Below are 18,721 nucleotides of genomic sequence, written 5' to 3'. Positions count from 1 at the left end.
AGAGGGTCTGGAACCCTCAGCTATTGAGAAACGTTTGTTTCCTGAAGGAGTGGCCCCTGTTGAAATTTGAAACAATTGGATCTGATTTTACCCAATCGCTAATGTTTGGCCGTGACATATGTGATGTGCCAGCTTGATGAAACATGCTGAAAATTGCATGTGCCCTAAACAACCCCGTAGGGAGTAGGATCAAATATCTTAATCATTCATCTTGCTCTGACTTTAATTGCTCGATATTTGGAAGCAACACAGACTGAACTGCTTCATTCCTCCGCTGCCTTTACCAAACTACAACCTTATATTTTCATACTGTAGTTCTAAAACAGAGCAGAAAATCGACATCATTAACAACTCTTTGTTTTGTTCCAGGCATTAGCTTTCCTCCTGCTGCTCAGAAACCTGCGTGCCAGGTTCATTGTTCAACTTTCCTTTTGAGTTGCCCTCAGGAATCAGTGTGTGCATCGATGTGTGTGTCGGTATAATGGCCTGTGATGAATCAGCAACCTGTTGAGGTTGTACTTGTCTCTTTTCAAACTCCCACTGGAAACAGGGACGAACGCTTCCATAGTTTAAAGGTTTTAAACGGTGGACAGACTCCACATATCTGGCCTCTGTGGAAGAGAAGCAAGGGGGGAAAAAAAACACAGCTGAAAGAAATTCAGAAGAAGTTCTGTTTGCTTTAGCCTTATTTCATCTTTGATGGAACCGATGATACTTTTAACCATTTATTTTCTGATCATATCTGCTGTGTTTTTATCATTTCTGCAAGTTGTGTTTTTCCATTAAAGAAGTTTCCAGATGGTGTTTAGATGTTTCCACAGCTGTGAAAGCAGAAGAGACCTGAAGACATCTTGGGTAAAATGCTCAACCTGGAAATTGTCTTACAGGACTAACATGTGTGAAATGTAGTTGTACCCCTGTTGGACCCTGCACCCATGAGTAACTGACAAAGAAGAATTAGAAGTTTCTCCTGTTCTTTTTCCTGCCATAAAATTATCCCCTCCATGAGGTGAGGGATAGTTCATGAGGTGGGGGTAAGGGTTGTCTTGTGGTCCATCTGGCAACAGAGATAAGATCAGACTTTGAGTGGGTCTTTTCTTTACTGTGACTATATAACCATGTGGTGTCAAGCGTTCAGAGCTCTTCTCCTGACTGCGTTCAGTGAGACGGGTCTTCGAATGCTTTTGCCTTCAAATAAAGAAACTTAAAAAATCAATCTTTCTCTTACTATTGAAACAGCTTCTCATTCTCTGATAAATAAAATGTCCATAACACTTGCCACAAGCCGTAGAGCCATGCAGCTATTGTGCGCTGGAGATTACCATGAACACACCATCACATCACCGTATAGGGATGCCTTCCCTCAACAGGGATTGTCGGAGTTAATGGGAAGATGTGTGTAGTTAGATACGCCGAGATTCTGGAGGAAAACCTCTTGGAGGTTCACCTTCCAGGAGGACAAAGATCCTAAATAAACATCCACAGCCACAAAGGAATGGCTTAGATTAAAGCACATGTGTTAGAATGACCTAATAAAAAAGGGGTGTAGATCATTTTGGATGCCACTATTAGTAAGGGAGGTATTTCTGTTACTGCCCAAAGATACACATGCTGTATCTGTGAGGTTGGTTGACGTGTTAGTGCCAAAGCCTTGGAGATATTGATACTGTCCGGTCTCTAACAGAACCCTGAAGAACCCTACATATTGACACATGATCATCTTTGATTTGGTTTGAATGCACACTCCCTTTTAAAAATGAATCCAGATTAACTGGAAGTCAATCCTGTGAAAGGAATACTGACATTTCTACCCACCGATATTCTAAGATAACTACTGTTGGCATTAACCCCGTTAACCCCACTGTGTAAACGGCTTTACACTGATTGAAGTAAACCCCTTGCATGCAAGTACTAATTAGCATTATTGTTCCCGTGGTAACCATATTAGTGAAACTGGCTTATCCAGATCAATTGTAAGATCACTGCCCCAACAGATGTCTAGAAACAAAGACTGTAAAGAAGATCTGCCAGTTGTTTGTTGTGAAGAGACTCATGATGTAGTGGAGATGTTTGGCCAGTTTCTAACTGGGACACAACACACCTTTTAGACTGAAAGGCCATTTTTTGTTACCCAGGTACAGTTAAGACGCACCTGGGTGTATTAGGACCATTGTAGATAAAAATGAGGAGTAAATTTCCACCAAAAAACTAATATTTTAGATTAACTTCAGGAAATTTCTTGAAAAAGCTTGGAAATTTCAGAGCCGGAAAGAGTGAAAATGTGAGAAATGAAAACTGAAATTTTTAGGATAATCTCAGAAAGAAAAAAAAAAACCTTGGAAATTTCTGAGTTTAAAAAGTTAAGAAATTGCTAGAAAGAAAATTTGTAGGATCAGACATTTTCTTGAAAAAAAAAATTGATAATGGAAGTTTCAAAAGTTGAAAATTTCCAAGTCAGCATCCATTTACAACAATGTAGGACCATCGTTTCCAAATGAGTAAATTCTCGACTTTCGGACATTTTCTGAGTTTCAAAAGTCAAAAGTTTGAAACTTTTGAAACTATAAATTAAGTTGAGTTTCAGTTCATTTCTAGTCATTTTTAAACTTTTCAAACTGAGAAATTTTCAAGTTTTTTTCTAGAAAGTCTTTGAGATAGGTCAAACTTTCAGAGTTCTTCTGGTGGAAATGTATTCTTTTTTTCTATCTAGAACGACTCTAACATGCCGTTGTAGCAATGTGATTATTTAACTCTAGAACAAGGCTTTTAACATCCTTGCTGAGAGAAATCGCATTTCCATATGATCTCAGTATGTTATGTGTTTAAATCTTACAGGATTTTCTTAAGTTCAGATGGAAACGTGCCCTTCCACATGTGTCCACCAGATGTCGCCATAAACACGTTGCCAGTTCAAAAGCCAACATCTGTAGGCACAAAAACTGAGGTGAGCTAAACTGATGCTGACATGTCAGCAAAATAAGTAACACACTCTTTGAGAAATTTTATTTAAACCTTTAAGTATAAACATTAAAATGACACTGAAGAGGGAATGTTTTAAAATAAAAGTTTCAATAATTGCCCAATATTCAATATTGAAATGTGTTACATTTTTATCGGAGACAGTGAGATCCAAGGAGCTAAATCAATGACTTCTGTGGACATATTACATGTTAAATGGACTGACTTCGAACAAAAAGAACTAAGTCTTTTTTACAATCATATTTCAAACTGCAGCTCAGTCTGACAGAGTTTTTAAGAAAAGACCCTCAGCATCTTAAACATTTTGACATTTTCTGAAGCCAAAAAGTGACTGAAAGCTGAAAGACTCGCAAATTCACAACAAACAAAGCCCAGCAAAAAAACAATTTCTATTAAAATGATTTGAAAACGAGATTTTCTCTAATGTTTCAGAAATGTGTGGCATCATTTTTAATATTCGGAGGAAATTAACTGGAATTGCTGGAAATTTTGAAGCTGTTGAGCGAGCCGGGACATACTTGCTGATTAATTTATTAATTTAATTTAATTTTGTTTGCAGCAGCTACAATAATCTTCCGGCCACTCTGCTTTTGGGAAATCAGAGACAAATCTCATGTGTGTTTTTGCACTAACCAGTTTATGTTGCATTACTTCCTTAGATGTAACAAAAAAAACAACAACAAAATGTAGCATTTAAGATGCCTTATAAAAAGCTCAGGTGAGAGTTGGGGAGGGAGGATGTCTCTCACCAGCAGGCTGCTGTGGTTATATAGATATATAGATATAGATACAGTTCTGTAATATCACGAAGAAGAAAACTTTTCCTCAGGGCAGGTTTAAAATCTAAAAAAAAACTATTTTACTGACCCTAAAATCTTAAAACTGTAGCTCAAAAATATTGGTAAATATTGACATCTACAGGTACTGAAAGAGTCATATTGATTTTTATCCTCATGTTTGTTCATATCCATATTTTACCTCTGACAGATCAGATGAGTCCTGCTGAGGTGGCACACTGTTCATGACCAGGTGGCCGTCAGTGACGTTCCTAACAAAATGAGGAAAACCTCCTAAAACTTAGTGTGAGAGCTGTTGTTTTTATTCATCACTTCAATCAACACGAGGGGGGAACTTTTTCCACTTCAACGCCATGCATACACACACACACACACACACACACACACAAAACGCGCGCACGTGCTAGTATAAACGCAAGGCGTTTATACCTCAACTCATCCTGCTGCATCCATTCAAAGCCCCTGCACCATGTTTCTCATTATAAACTGGTCGAAGCAAGTTCTGGACAATTAGTGCAGACTCATCCCACTGCTCCATAAACAAAGTGTCAGACCCCAGCAACTATAAAATGGGAGCAAAATGCAGCAAAAGAGCGAAAAAAAGGCAACCGGGCCAAGAAGAAGAAGAAGAAGGAACAGACTGAGAACCTGCAGGACAGACGAGAGAACGATGGCTCAGAGAGGAATCAGTGGAGGAAAACTCTTCATCACAGGTGAGATGGTGTTTTATTTCCTGTGTTTTAACAACATCTGACTGACATTTAGGTAATGCTTCTTCAAAAAGAAGATCAACCATAACAAAGCCAAAACCAAGCACAGAGTTTGACTGGAACAAGAATTTCACACAATCATAGCTTTGACCAGAAATACAACGGTTTCATGGTTTGTAGTTCAAATTAAAGAAGAACAAAAGTGCTTAGCTGTAAATTGATTCTGATACACAAACTTTTAAAAATTCTCATAATTCTAGTATGAAAAACCACTAAAGCTAAGAATTTAGTGCTTATTGCACGCTTTTGTTGTTACATTTTAAACTAATTGAGTTATCAGCCTTTAGTGACACACCTTTAGTTTCCACATCATCACAGTCTGTGTTTTTTTGCAAGTAGAAGTCAAAGTTTTCTGTGCTGGGAGAAAACTCAGGGAAAAGTGCAGCAGCCTTTCTTCAGCCAACTGACTGGCAGTGCACAGCAACAGATGGGGAAGGGAGAGCACTTCCTCTAAATGAGATGCCTGAAACATGACTGAAACATTTTGTGACTGTCAAACTGCTACTTCTTTAAATGCTGGAACATCTTGATACCAGTAGCCAACATGTGCTTAGTGATAAGTCATAAGATTTACCAGAAACAAACCATATTTAGACACCAAAGATACAGAACTGAGTCTAAAAGCTGCCTTGTCTCTTGCGTCCTGCTCCAGCTGTGTACCTGGTGGCCATGTGCAGAGCCGTGCCCGTCAATGATCTGCTCGACCGAGCCTCACAGCGCTCTGACAAAATGCACTCTCTGAGCACACTGCTCACCCAGGAGATGGTAAGACCTCACTGCTGCCTGCTTAAACCCAGTCAGATCACTTCTTTGGCTTTCATTGGATGTCCTTGTGCTTGAGTGAACTCCTAGTGGTCCACTGGTTCGTGACAATGTTCAGAGATGTTGTCTTCTGGACATTGTGATGATCACCCTTTTCTTCTCCTAGGACTCTCACTTCCCTCCTTACGGTAGGATGCAAATGCCTCGTCCTGCTGACTGCCACACCTCAGGTCTACTGACGCCCAATGACAAAGAGCAAGCTCTGCAAGTTTCTGTAAGTTGGTCTGGGTTTTGCTCTTTCGTGAGCTTTTCTCTACTGAGAGACTGGTCTCTGAACAGCCTTCTCATTGTTCATTCACGTGCTGCCTTATTTCCAGGAGTCAGATCTGATGTCTCTGGCCCGCTCCCTGCTCCGAGGCTGGGTGGATCCCTTGGCGGTCCTGTCTACCAATGCCATCACCTTGCCTCACCCAGCCAAAAGCAGCATATCAAGCAAGATCCAGGAGCTGCAGGAGCATTCCAAAAGCCTGGCGGACGGTCTGGACATACTGTCCAGCAAGGTGGGCAAGACTTCTTACACCTTGTGTGGTTTTTGATCAAATGCTCCCCAATTGTACCTCAACGGCCTCCCTCTGTTCCAGATGGGTCCGGCCGCTCAAGCCATCTCCATCCTGCCCTACACTGGTGGGACTGACCTGGGCCAGGACCGGGTCACCATACTAAACAAGTTCAACTTCCTGTTGTCCTGCCTTCGCCGCGACTCGCACAAGATCGACAGCTTCTTGAAAGTCCTTCGCTGTCGTGCAGCGAAGTTGCAGCCCGAGTTGTGCTAAGGCCAGCGAGACTTTGGGGGGCAGTTCTGCTTCTTGCTATCTACTAGCTTAGAGCTAGCACTTGATACTGTCAACAACATCCTAATTGTTGAGTAGTAAGTAGTGTAAGTTTTCAGAGGATGGAGATATGGAGGAGTCAACAGAATGTTGAACTTTTAGCAGTTACTCAAAACACTCAATGCCCTAATTATTTGTCGAGGTAAACCATAGGAATTTGGTCATAAAGGACATTTTTAACGTTTTTTTAGGGACAGATTTCTCCTGTTAATTGCATCATATCAGCTGTAGTCAATTGTAGTTATTGCTGCCTTTTGTTTTTTTTTTTGTTTTTTTTACCAGGGCATTATTTCCAGCTGGTCTGGCATTACTAATTGGCCATCATTTCCCAACCTATCTCAGTAACTTCTGTATGGTCTATGTCTTGCCTCCTCCTTGTCTCGTCTTTCTGTGAAACAGTTCTGCCCTCAAAGTCAGACTCCCCAACAGCTGAGCGCTGGAGCACAGGGTTTCTTCTTCTTCCCCAGTTTTACTGCGTAGCATTTGCACTTTAGATTTATTCCAACCTTCAATGCAGTGCCTGTCACTGAATTGTTTCCTTTAAGTCTGTTTATCAATAAATATTATTTCTTGCACAGTGAATATTTGTCTTTTTTTCAGTCGAATATCAGAAAGGCCTCATTCCTAGAATGTATTACTTGTAGCAGAAACTGTCTCCATGGTAACATGAAGGATTTTCCCTTTTCTTGTTGGTAGAAATATATCTGGAAAATAGCTACATGATTCTCATGATGCTTTTTGGCAAGCAAATGTTCACAGATGCCCAAACTCAGGAGCTGAATTCGGTGATATTTCCAATTGCAGGGATTCTACTAGAAGCACTTTGCTGCCACCCAGTGGTCAGAGTTATGCAACGTAATGCCTACGTTTTGCCAATGAGCAACAGAAGTGCCGAAGCTGTTAACTCAACATTTCTCCCCTTGTTGCCTCAGGTTTTGTTAGCCACGTTCTGTCAGGTTTTGTTTCTTTCCACTTCAAGGTTGAATTGCTGTTGTAAATTTGTAACAAAGGCATTTCAACAATCATGACCTGCGGGTCAATTACAGCCCCACAAACACAAATACTGCTCTTGAAAAACACATCTATTTCAAATATGATTCGTTAGGATACCAGTCACATATACATGCGATTTATATCACTGAACTGCACATTGTAGCCGCATTTAATCATATTTTCAAATGAAGTGATATTTATAGATGCTGTCATTGAACAAACTGTGGAGAAAATAGTAAAACCAGCAATCCCAACAATACAGTTTTGGAGGCTCTAAACATCATCAATATCATATGGCACCTTTTGAAAATAACAACCTTAAATCAGGTATTAAACCAGTTTTCTCTCTTAAAAATGTATTTTTCTAAGATTAATATAATATTCTAATCCTAAATATTTTGTATTTGATAGCTAGAAATTCATCATAGTTCACAAAAATTGAAAACATCTGTCTGTGTGTCACGGGTCATGATGTGTTTTATTTGGTGAATTAACTGTAACAAAATAACTTTTCAATAACCTACTTGTAGCACCCCCTGTATTGTTTTAGGGGGGGCTACAACAGACAGGTAGGGGCCGTGACAGACCTTGCTCCGCTCCTGAATCTCTCCACGCCTGTATCGCTGAGCTGCAGCTCGGTATTCACAGCTCAGCCTGTTGTGGAGACACAGCTGACCGCTGCCTCAAGCCCTGTAAGCCGACACCTGTCCGCCGCCTCACCGCCCGCCAAATGCGCCTGCTGGAGGTCCTGCGGCACTCCTCTACGGACATGAGGAGCAAACAGAAGCGGAGCGGAAAGCCGCCGCTCCCGGACCGCTTCGACATGTCCAGCTTCGAGGTTTCCCTGCAGCAGCTCAACGACCTGCTGACGGACGACAGCGGCTTCTACAGCTGGCCCACCAAACACTTCCACGAGGTTTACCCGCGGGTCTACATCGGCAACGCGTGAGTCCCTGCTCCAGACACACCAGAGCCATATTTTTATCCCATTTCTGCGCCATAAAAAATCCATCTTTAAGTGTGTCATAAATAAAGCAACCTGCGGTATTCATAGTCAGGTCACGCTCGTTGAACCACTTCCACAGATTTCCTGTCTTTATGCAAGACTCTTGTTAAATTTAACAAGGTTAAATTCCTCCACGGTTTATTCCTCTTGTTGCTTTGTAATTGTCAGTTTAAGCAAGTAATTGTTAAAGATATTTTGATGTTTAAAAATTATGTTGGAAAACATATGTAGGACAAATGATTTATTATGATTATATTACTGGTAAAATATAATAATAATAATAATAATAATAATAATAATAATAATAATAATAATAAATAATGGTTAGTTGTATTATCTCAGGATCTAACGTGGAACCTCTACATCTTTCTAGAAAATGAATTCATTAAAGTGAGTGCCGTCTGTTCGCCGCTTCTCTTGTTTGTGAAACCAAAATAAATTCGTGCAGCGAAGAAATGATGTTCTGTGACAAACCGAGAACTTCGTCTTCGAAACCTAAAGGAGCTCAGATTAGATCAGGATCTATGAGAGCAGCTGAAAATAGCTGCTGTGCTTCACCTGTCCTCTGTAGGAGGAAAACATCCCCGGAGCCATGCTCCATATTTCACTGACTGTACTGAATCCTGCAGCAGGAAGGAAATGACATCTTATTGGGATTTTTTGGGATTTTTATGTGGAGGGTATATGATGAGCATGTATATTTAATGGATGGATGTTTCTTCTGACTTTAAGTATACATATTTTATTTTTTATTTTTTTTTGAAGGGGCACACGTCACGTTTTAAGCAGGGATGAGACATTCATTGATTTTATTTGACAAATTTTATTTTTACATACAAAGGTTCCGATCGGAACCATTGTGTTTCTGGTGTGCCTGTAAATGTGACGCACAAGCTACATCCGCTAACAACAGCTACGGACGACAGAACTTCCTCTGTTGGCCTGTTGGGGGTTAATTTCTGCTTCAAAGAAAGAAACAAAACACACCCACAAAAAAAAAACAAAAAAACAATCTGATTGGACGCTGGACAAGACTGCGGTTGTGTTTAATTTGTGCTAAAAAAGAGTTAGCCTATTAGAGAAGCTATTCAAGCCTAAATTAGCATCTCCATGCTAAACACGCTGCAGCAGCACAGACACCCACAGTCCTCATTCCTAAAGAAGTTCCATGAATTATTACGATTTCCTGAATCCCTGGAAAACTGAACGGCTATAATAGTACTAGCACCGATCTGAATTTTGAAGACCCTAAATAACAGATTAAAATGATGCATATATTTGTTGTATTGAATAAATAGACAAAAGAACATTTATTTATTCAATAATCTATCAGCAAAAAGGGATTTACAATGGAAAATGTTGGTTATTTTGGCGATATATAGAATTTGATTGGATTTTGATTACTTGATTATAAATTTTAACCAAGTCGAATGCAGACACAGTTGATCATTAATGTTTAACTTGTTTGTTAATGGATAGTTTTATCAATTCACTTTATGCTACAACCGGCTCTTTTCAGGACTTGGTGATCTTCATGAGTCCAAAACGAAAAGGAGTTTGACACGCGCACTGTAGAAAAAATCTAGAGAGGGAGCTGAAGATTAGGGTGATGGCAAGTAGGTCAGCCAAATCCAGAGAGAGGAATTTATCATAAAAGTTTAACATAATGCAAAGCCGATAAAGATACATATATACCACAAAATAAAACCAGCTGGAAATGCAGATAACTGTGGTTCTAGAAACTACTGACTCTAGTAAGCCGAACAAATTCCGATTTTTTTTTTCTTGTAGAACATTTTGAAAAGCACGTATCGCTGAATTATGTTCGGCAGAGTGAACGCAGGAACAAATGTTATAAGACACATTCACACTCAACTGTTTTTTTTAAGAGAAACAAAAAAAGACTTGAAATTTTCCCATCTCCTTAAAAAACCCTAAATATACACAAAGTGGAGCTTGAGATGGAATATTCTAGAAGAAAATACACTTCTCAGCTTTTCATGGCAAAAATAAAAGCATTAAAGACAAACTCTAAGGCGTCATCTTCTTTTTATAAGTCCACCTACGTTTCAAAGGATTTAAAGAACACAGAAGAAGAGCGGTCACGGTTGCCAGGGAACCACTAAATTTAGGACGGTGGAGCAGGGGGAACAGAAGACGCGCCCACGCCTGGCTGCCTGGCGGATGTTTTGATCTCTGCTTCGTTGCCTTCCGTCTCCGCTCACTATTTTTAGCTCTTTGGGTTTGAGAGGATGGAGGAGTGAAGCGACGTGGCGGCGGCAGCAGCAGCAGCAGCAGCAGCAGCAGCAGCAGCAGAGGTTCACAGTTAAATGGAGCACGTCTTTGTTCCAGCACAAACGGGATGCAGGGAGAAGTCGGAGGAGGGAAGAACGAGTCCCGGTCCTCTGGAAGGCCAACGACACGCCAGCATGAAGGACACCGAGATCTGTTCATATATGTTATGATGGATGCTTAGGCCATTTGTTCAATTTTTATTTAGGGGTAAACAACACAGAGAAAAGTCTCAACTTCATGTTCATATGTGCTTCTGCTTGAGTTCAGCTACGTTCTGACAGACAACATGTTTGGTGAAAGCCAAATATTGATTGGCATCAAAATAAGTCCTGCAGCTCTAAGACAGGGAGCCCGGTCAAGTACAAAGGTTTCCATGGAAACGACTTGAGCAGGAACATTTAAATCTATGGTTACAGTCACAGAGCAGGCAAATGCAAACTACACCAGATTTTTTATTTTTTTTTGCCCACCTGCGACCCACATCCGACTTTTTAACGGTAGTCTGAACGATCCAGTCCGAAACCAATAATCAGACCAGAACCACGTCCTTATATGGAACTAAACCTATTGATTTCAAAAGGGTTCACCAAGTTCCTCCATTTTGGGAGATTGGTGATCAGCCGATCTCCTCCATCGATCTTACCGTCTGAAGATCATCCACTGTCCTCTGTAGCTCTGCTGTTACAGGTTTGACTGTTGGCCACGTCCACCGAGTCGCGTCTGCATGTTCGCGGTTAACAACTCGGCAACTTTCTTGTTATGTTTAGCAACACTTCAGACACACAGAAAAATCAGCATCCGCCAAAATCTAAACCGGGAGGCTCAGACTTCGTAAAGATTGATAATCGGCGATCGGCTAGAAAACTGCCATCAGTGCATCCCTAAAATTCAATTCAGTGAACTTCATAATCTTAAGAATGCTCCTCAAAGATTTGCCTTCTCATTTAGATTTGTGGCGACTAACGTGATGCGCCTCAAGCGCCTGGGCGTCACTCACATCCTGAACGCAGCAGAAGGAAACTCCTACATGCACGTCAACACCAATGCCGAGTTCTACATGGGCTCAGGAATCACCTACCACGGCATCCCGGCCAACGACACCGACCACTTCGACATCAGCGTCTACTTCGAAGAGGCGGCGGACTTTATCAAAAAGGCCCTGGCATACAAAAGTGGAAAAGGTACAAAGTAGCAAACACAAACTGACACACATCACCTCACTAGAAATACCACGAATCTGAAACTTTTTGACAAACGTTTTTTGTTTTCACTCTGAGGTGTAGTTTGCTTTCCATCAAACTGAAACTGCTGGCATTTTCCCGCCTCCTCCAGGTAAAGTGTACGTGCATTGCAGGGAAGGCTACAGCCGCTCGCCCACTTTGGTCGTCGCTTACCTCATGCTTCACCAAAAAATGGACGTCCACACCGCTCTGGCCATGGTGCGGCAGAAACGAGAGATCGGACCCAACGACGGCTTCCTGCGGCAGCTCTGTCGGCTAAACCAAAGGTTGGCCGCCGAGGGGAAACTGTGGAACAAATGAGAGACGCGAGTAAACAGAAATGTGTCGTAGGAAAATGAAGTATGCTCAGCTGTACTTTGTCTGCTTTGCGCTTGTTTGAAGCTTGAACGGCCCACAGGCCGGTGAGAACAAGCTCAGAACAAAATGAACCGGTTTGACCCAGGGTGATAACAGGAAGTGTTGTATCTACTGTAGATTAACACACACACACACACACACATGCACACGCACACACAGACTGCCCTGTGTTGTGTCTTAGTTATACTGAAAGGAACATACCTCTGGGTCATACACTAGCCTGACCCATTCAGATCAGGTAAAAAAAAATAAATAAATAAATAAAAATCTCAATTTTTTTTTTCGTCGTTGTGTGAATTTAAAAATATTCTTCCAGGCTTTCTACTTCAGCTAAATTGGAAAATTCACTTATTCATTTACGAAGAGTTCTAATGATGACAAAAACTAAAATAATATACATCTTAAAAAATGTGTACTGTCAATAACTCAAAATTAGGTTAGGTGAGTTTGCATGGAATGACCCTTTTTCATAAACATTGCTTATAACTTGTTTAGCGTAGAACGGGTTAATTATTGTTACATATTTTCTGAATATCAGATTTATTACAGTTCAGTAGTTATTTAACATGTTCTGTACGGTTTGTTGTGTTTTCTTGATGATTATCAGTTTAGTTAATAAGCATATAATATTATCAGAAGTAGTGAGAGTTTAGATAGTGCTGCTGTCACATCCAGTCTAATTTGTCCTCCACCCTTCTGTCCCTGGGCCCCTCATATTGGCCCCTGTCCTGCTAACACTGCCTACTGTCTCAGTCACAGCCCCTCCCACTGTGATTTTTAATGTGGAAAACTACAGGATTTTATTACAGTATTTTTGCCTAATGTCTCTTCTGGACTTTTTGAACAGTATTGCACTCACGTTTAGAAATCTGCCTCAGACGTATTTCTGAATTATTTCGTGTGGTTTCTGTGCTTTACATAGAATTTATCACTTTTGCACAGAAAGCAAAACAGGATTTATATCGATGAAGAGAATGTAAAACATTGTTTTGAGATGTAGAATTAGATGAACGTTGAAATTGGCCTGGTAACCATGAAAATGGCCATTTTAAGCTCAACTGTATTCATGGACAAAAATACAATATCGAATTAGTATAAAATTGTCATGCACAAGGAAACATGTATGAGGAGAAAAAAATTAGTAAATTGTAGCATTCTGATGTTGGTCTGGCCATGACACAAAAAAATCCTTAAATTCTTTGCTTAGGAACACAAGTGATTTTTATAAAATACAAATTAATTAGATTATTAGAATAGTAAATGAAAGAAATATAATATTGGTACACAAAATACACACAAAGAATTTAGAAAAATGAGTTTAAGCCATTTCTATACAAAGAATCTAGATGCCTTTTAGCTTAGCATAAACTCTGCATTTTGTAGTTTGCGACGAGCCGGCAAACCTAAAACCAGTGAAATGTTTAATGTTGTAAATATCACTCTCCAAAACAGCAAAATTATCCTAATTGTGTAATTAGGGTTATTAGTAGCTAAATAATTTGAATAAAGAAATGACTTTTAGCTTAGCATAAGTGCTGTTGTTTTTGAGTAATTAGCCTAAGTAGCCTAAAACTAGCTTTGTGTTTGGTGTGAAAAGATGAGAAGTGTAGCAATTTATTCCTCTAGCTCTAAAATTTCTGTAAATATGAAAGTACTGTGTATGAGATTAGTTCTTAATGAAACTGTTGTAGCTTAGCTTAAACATTAGGTTTTAGAGTCCATGTTAAGCTAGCTAACCTTACGGCAGCTTTGTTTTTTGTGCTTACACATAAGAGAGGTAGCTTTAAAAGCCAGTATTTCTAACTATTTACTAATTTGCCAGCTACTAAGTAAAATGCCAGTTAAGCACCTGCAATAAGAAAAGGATTCCCATTAAAAGCTGTTAATAGATAACGTTTCTTTCACATACAGCTGTGCAGCTCTCCTTCGAATGTAACTTTACTGCTGCCAGAATGTCAAAAAGTCAAACTGCAAGTTTTTAACTTTTTAGTCAACATCTTTTGCACAGTAGAGTGTTTACATGTTTGTATTTTTGGCATTTTAAATGCTATTTTATATTGTAAAGTTGCATGCTTTGTGATATTTGTCAGCCTAAGTGTTGCTTACAGCCCTTAATGGACACAGCTGTGTGTCTGTGTGTGAATGTGCATTACTCAGTGTGCATTATTTGTCACAGTGTGCTCTATTGTGCCTCTATCTTGTGAATCACGACGTACTTTACTGAAGGTGTAGCCTAATTGGTCAAATCAGAGGACTTGGATTTTGACTCAGCTTTGATGAAGTGCACTTTATCTAATGACACTTGGGATTGTGATTGCTCTCTTTGCATACATGAAATAAAAAATGCAAAAATAATACAGTCGTTTTCTTGTTTAATTGTTTCTTCTTCCTTTCTTTTTTTTTTTTTACAAAAGTAAGTTTTGTATAGTTTCTAAGGTTGATTTTTATTGCACTGTGCTTTGTAGTTTTATGTCTGTGAAAAGCGCTTTGCTTACTTAGTTACTAATAATTCCGTGCTCACTTTCTATTCTTGAAGTGACGCAAAACAAGTATTAGTCATCCTTTGTCAATTTGTTTGAAACTTACTACATTAGAATTTGACTGTATTGACTTTATTCAGCTTTGAAAATAGACCATGTTGTCCTGAAGAGGGCGACACAGGACTGCTTTGGTTTTGCTTAGATCAGTAAGTTGTGCCAAATAGTCCATGGGCCAAAGGCCAAAATTTCAAATTTTGGTCCATCTCAGGGTGGCAAACTCTATCCATATTTCTTTCTTTTTTTTTTTTTTTTTAAGATACATGTCTCTAGATAACATTTTGGTATGATAGTCCTTCCAGAATGGCGGCTGAGTCATCGTTATCAGCTCATGAAGCTAACAAACCAGCATGGACAAATTCTATTTTTGAGAAACTGTTTCAAAAACTGTTTGGTTCTCTAAAAGAGACCCACAGAAAAGTGGGTCCAAACAACGGCTGTGAACAGCATAATGAGAAGCACTGACATGTTGAAGGCAGAGTGTCGGAATGACCAGAAGCTCTTTAAAGAGACAGAGACCCAATTTCAAGGCATTAAATTATGAATTTCTTTTAACTTATGTTTGATATACAGTACAGCATTCTTAGAACAGAAGTTACTTGACGGTATAAAATGGCTCTATGTGCCTGGAAAATACATAATACTGCTTCTTTAAAGTAAGTAATGATTCACAAAATAAGTTTATCATAAACTTATAACTACTTTCTTCTTTTGTGACTGAAGCATTAATAAAATCTTGAAGATGAAGGTATTACTATTTTGAGTCCGCCACTAGAGGGCAGACTAGTGCTTTAAACGGATCTTATCGATACCTGCGACTTTATCATGGTCTCTCATTCCTTAGAACGATCCAATCTCCCCTGCATGAAGCCTGTTGATATGTCCAATTCAATAAAAATATTCTCTATTGCTCTAATCACATGTTCTCATATTTCGGGCGGATTTCTTATGTAACAGAATTTCTCTGAGCGCATCCAACGAAACCAAAACTCAAAGTTTTAACAGGGTCCATGATATCTCTTATTAAACACAAGTGTGCATCTGCAGGACCCTTGACGTGGGTCGCCTTGGCCCTCCCTCCTGTATTATCTCTACTCACCCAACTGTTATTTCTCTGACCGAGTTGAAGCAAGGACAGGTCTGCCAGGGTAGCAGGGTAATGCTCTTACGCAACACCGGTCTTCATGAATGGATCAGCGGGGCGAGGCAGCCACGGGGTTTAGTGTCCGATCTATTTTTGGGAAATTCTTCTCAAACTGGTAGAAATACATTAGCCCATAAAGTGGGCCGCACACAGCCAGTGGGCCAGTTATCAGGAAACGACCAGACGATGAAATGACTTTATGTCACTGTCATAAATCATATTTGTTCACATATTTGTTGAAACTGTCACTATATGACAACAGTATGGTATGAGACGGATAATATGGAAATCAAAATGAGCTCCTCTGCCAGTAGATTGATTATTAATTAGCATATTTGAAAATAGTCTCAGAACAACAATATTATCGTTTATCGCAATAACTTCTGGGACAATTTATTGTCCAGGAAAATGTATTACCTTGACAGGCCTAATCATGAGATGGTGATATGCTTTGACATATTTGTTGGAACTATTTTTAGTTACTTGTACATACTGCAGCATTTATGTACAAACAAGGGTATGTTATGTGAAAGGGTCGATCATTCGTGATAATCTGCAACATAAAGAAACTCAGAAGCGATGTCTACTAAAACCCGCTCCATCAAACCCGTTTTGGGGACTCCCTGGAAGCATTTTTCCCTTACAGGAAAAATCTGTAATGGATGTCCTGGCCTGTCAGACTGCATCTCTGTGCAGGGGTGTGAGCCTCTCTCACTGGCCCTCCACACACACACACACCCCCATACACACACACGCGCACACGCACACACACACACACACACACTATCTGTGCCGGTCTGGGCAGACAGGGATTCTTGGATTGGTGGAGAGCAAAGCTGCTCAGTGTTGCATCATCTCCACCACAACAAGCTAAGAGCAAATTTGACGTCGCCTGGCTGCCATGACGGCGAAGGTTTGGGAATAATTTAGCCCTCTGCCTCATTAAAATGTAATCAGTTGGGTAGGTTCATGGACACTTTTGATTATAAATTTAAAATTACACCTCCCCCACACCCCCCAAAAAAAAAAAAAATGTTGGTTAATTTTTCAAACATGTTGCATGACGTCATATGTGGTTTAATGGAGAAGTTTGTGGATTTTGTCCCTCTAACAACACAAACTGGAGTTTCTCTGATTGGAAAAACCGTTGGCTGCAGTTAAAACTGGAAGTCTTTTAGCTCCATAAATTGCTACAAGTTATGTACATCTAGAAACTGAAACTCTAGACACAGGACTTTAACTGGACCATTCTATCATGTGCCAATGCTTTGGTCAAACACATTCCACTGGAGCTTTGGCTCTCTGTTTAGCTTCAGTTTCCTGCTAACAGCTAGCCTGACTGTTGTCTTCCTACACAATTCTGCTTGATTCTCATCTCCTTCCAGTGCTCAGTCTGGGATTTCTCCCAGTGACCTTCATTTGTCCAGTATAAATTCTACCTGGTCAATCAGCAAACAGAAGGAGAAGTTCTGAACAGCGACGTTGATCTTCTGAGCTGGTTTAGAATTGTAGTCTGGAGGATGGTTGTAAATTTCCGGTAGCGTCGTACTGGCACACTGCGTACGCCACGCACAAACCTTAATAAGGTTTGTGCGTGACGTCTGCTCATCAGCAGACGGTCCAGATCTTCTGGATGAAGTAAAGTGTAGAACAAGATGCTGGTTTTTACCAGGCTAGCTAAAAGCTTAACCTCCATCCTTCAACTCTGACTGTCTTCACACTCCGGTTAATCAGGACAAAATACGCTGTTTTGTGGGCTTTTTTTGTCCCTATACTTTAAAATATTTTAGTTTAATAACACTATTATTAAACCTCGCTAAATAGATGTTGGTAGTGATACTATGTCTGATTTCCATTTTTAGATGATGTGAAATGTTCAGAGTTTGGGAGGTGAACTTTGAAGCCAGTTTGGTTCTGGATTTAATTTGGGGGTGTCAGAATAAAGAAGGGGGAATGTAAACTCAACTTTAAATGATCCTAGCAGACTTCAAAGTAAGCAAGTGAACGTGTGTATGCGGGTTTATGACTGATAAAACATCTGTTAGCATGTTTTTCTTTCAAATCTCATCAGGATGCAGAATAATAGCAAACCCTGAAGATTCTCAGCTCCATTAGGAGGTTTTAGACCAATAACATCTCATCTCATCCGTTCCATTATCTGGGATCAGGATTGAAACAGGAAGTGTTGTCATACGTATTGATCATATAAACGTTGCCAACATTGATTACGTATTGATTGTGTGATAGCAGTGTTGGTCTCTGTGGGTTGATAATGTACACTCACTGTTCAAACAGCCCAATCCTCCTCATTGTGGAAGAGGGAATATAAATATTTAGGCTGCTAACAAAAGGTCAGTTCACTAACTAAAGCCAGCTTGCTAGCTTTAGTTAGCAACCTGGCTAGCTGGTTAGCATTTGTGGCTAAATATTTAGCCTCAAATATTTAATTTGAAGCTAATTATTTAGAATACAAACTAATTATTTAAAACATTTAGTTTGCTAATAGTTAGCAAGCTAAATAGTTAGTTTGGAGCTACATACTGTATTATATGAACCTCAATTTTTTCTCTTCTTTCATTTTTTTCTAATGACAGGCTAAATAACCTGTCATTAGCAAACACATTTTTGATTGATTGATTGAGGGAAAAACACAACTAACCAGTTTCCTGTGTGATGAAAAGAGTGTGTTGGAGTTTCAGTTCTTTGAAGCCTCACACATATTCGGTTTAAAACATATTAAAATGACTCCTAATACTGGAGGTCATTTAATATCTGCCTGAGCACAGTTTTAATCTCCATGTTCCTAGTTCAAACACAACACTTGGCTTAGCGGTTAATCCTGACCTCTAACTCTTTGTTCTCATATAGAATGTCGGCCATGTTGTTTCCTAGTATTTGGATCTCAACCCACGCTGCCTCACATGTATCTACAAACTTTTGAACCTTTGCT

The 18,721-nt window shown here is 39.7% G+C and overlaps 2 protein-coding genes across 2 annotated transcripts; both read left to right on the top strand.

Annotated features, from left to right (window-relative positions):
* The first annotated feature begins 4,356 nt into the window (after positions 1-4,356).
* On the top strand, positions 4,357-6,780 carry prl (prolactin). The gene is made up of 5 exons (XM_044099186.1): positions 4,357-4,489; positions 5,199-5,311; positions 5,475-5,582; positions 5,686-5,868; positions 5,950-6,780. Exons 1-5 carry the CDS (start codon positions 4,357-4,359, stop codon positions 6,139-6,141), a joined length of 729 nt encoding a protein of 242 aa, XP_043955121.1. The 3' UTR covers positions 6,142-6,780.
* A 984-nt stretch (positions 6,781-7,764) lies between these two features.
* On the top strand, positions 7,765-14,466 carry LOC122821352 (dual specificity protein phosphatase 3-like). Its single transcript, XM_044099185.1, has 3 exons — positions 7,765-8,136; positions 11,441-11,673; positions 11,825-14,466. The coding sequence occupies exons 1-3, from the start codon at positions 7,922-7,924 to the stop codon at positions 12,031-12,033; spliced, it is 657 nt and encodes a 218-aa protein (XP_043955120.1). The 5' UTR covers positions 7,765-7,921; the 3' UTR covers positions 12,034-14,466.
* Positions 14,467-18,721: the final 4,255 nt, after the last annotated feature.

The sequence above is a fragment of the Gambusia affinis genome, linkage group LG19, assembly GCF_019740435.1.
Source record: "Gambusia affinis linkage group LG19, SWU_Gaff_1.0, whole genome shotgun sequence".
In the NCBI taxonomy this organism is placed as follows: Eukaryota; Metazoa; Chordata; class Actinopteri; order Cyprinodontiformes; family Poeciliidae; genus Gambusia; species Gambusia affinis.
This window is presented reverse-complemented; position numbering and strand designations above follow the sequence as displayed.

What these genes read in the sequence shown, in the direction of transcription:
- prl (XM_044099186.1), top strand. Translation starts at nt 4,357, where the DNA reads ATGCAGCAAAAGAGCGAAAAAAAGGCAACCGGGCCAAGAAGAAGAAGA. An exon ending in AGCAAGCTCTGCAAGTTTCT is followed by an intron (nt 5,583 to 5,685) that starts GTAAGTTGGTCT and finishes CCTTATTTCCAG; the next exon opens with GAGTCAGATCTGATGTCTCT. An exon ending in TGGACATACTGTCCAGCAAG is followed by an intron (nt 5,869 to 5,949) that starts GTGGGCAAGACT and finishes CCTCTGTTCCAG; the next exon opens with ATGGGTCCGGCCGCTCAAGC.
- LOC122821352 (XM_044099185.1), top strand. Translation starts at nt 7,922, where the DNA reads ATGCGCCTGCTGGAGGTCCTGCGGCACTCCTCTACGGACATGAGGAGC. An exon ending in CGGGTCTACATCGGCAACGC is followed by an intron (nt 8,137 to 11,440) that starts GTGAGTCCCTGC and finishes CTTCTCATTTAG; the next exon opens with ATTTGTGGCGACTAACGTGA. An exon ending in GGCATACAAAAGTGGAAAAG is followed by an intron (nt 11,674 to 11,824) that starts GTACAAAGTAGC and finishes CGCCTCCTCCAG; the next exon opens with GTAAAGTGTACGTGCATTGC.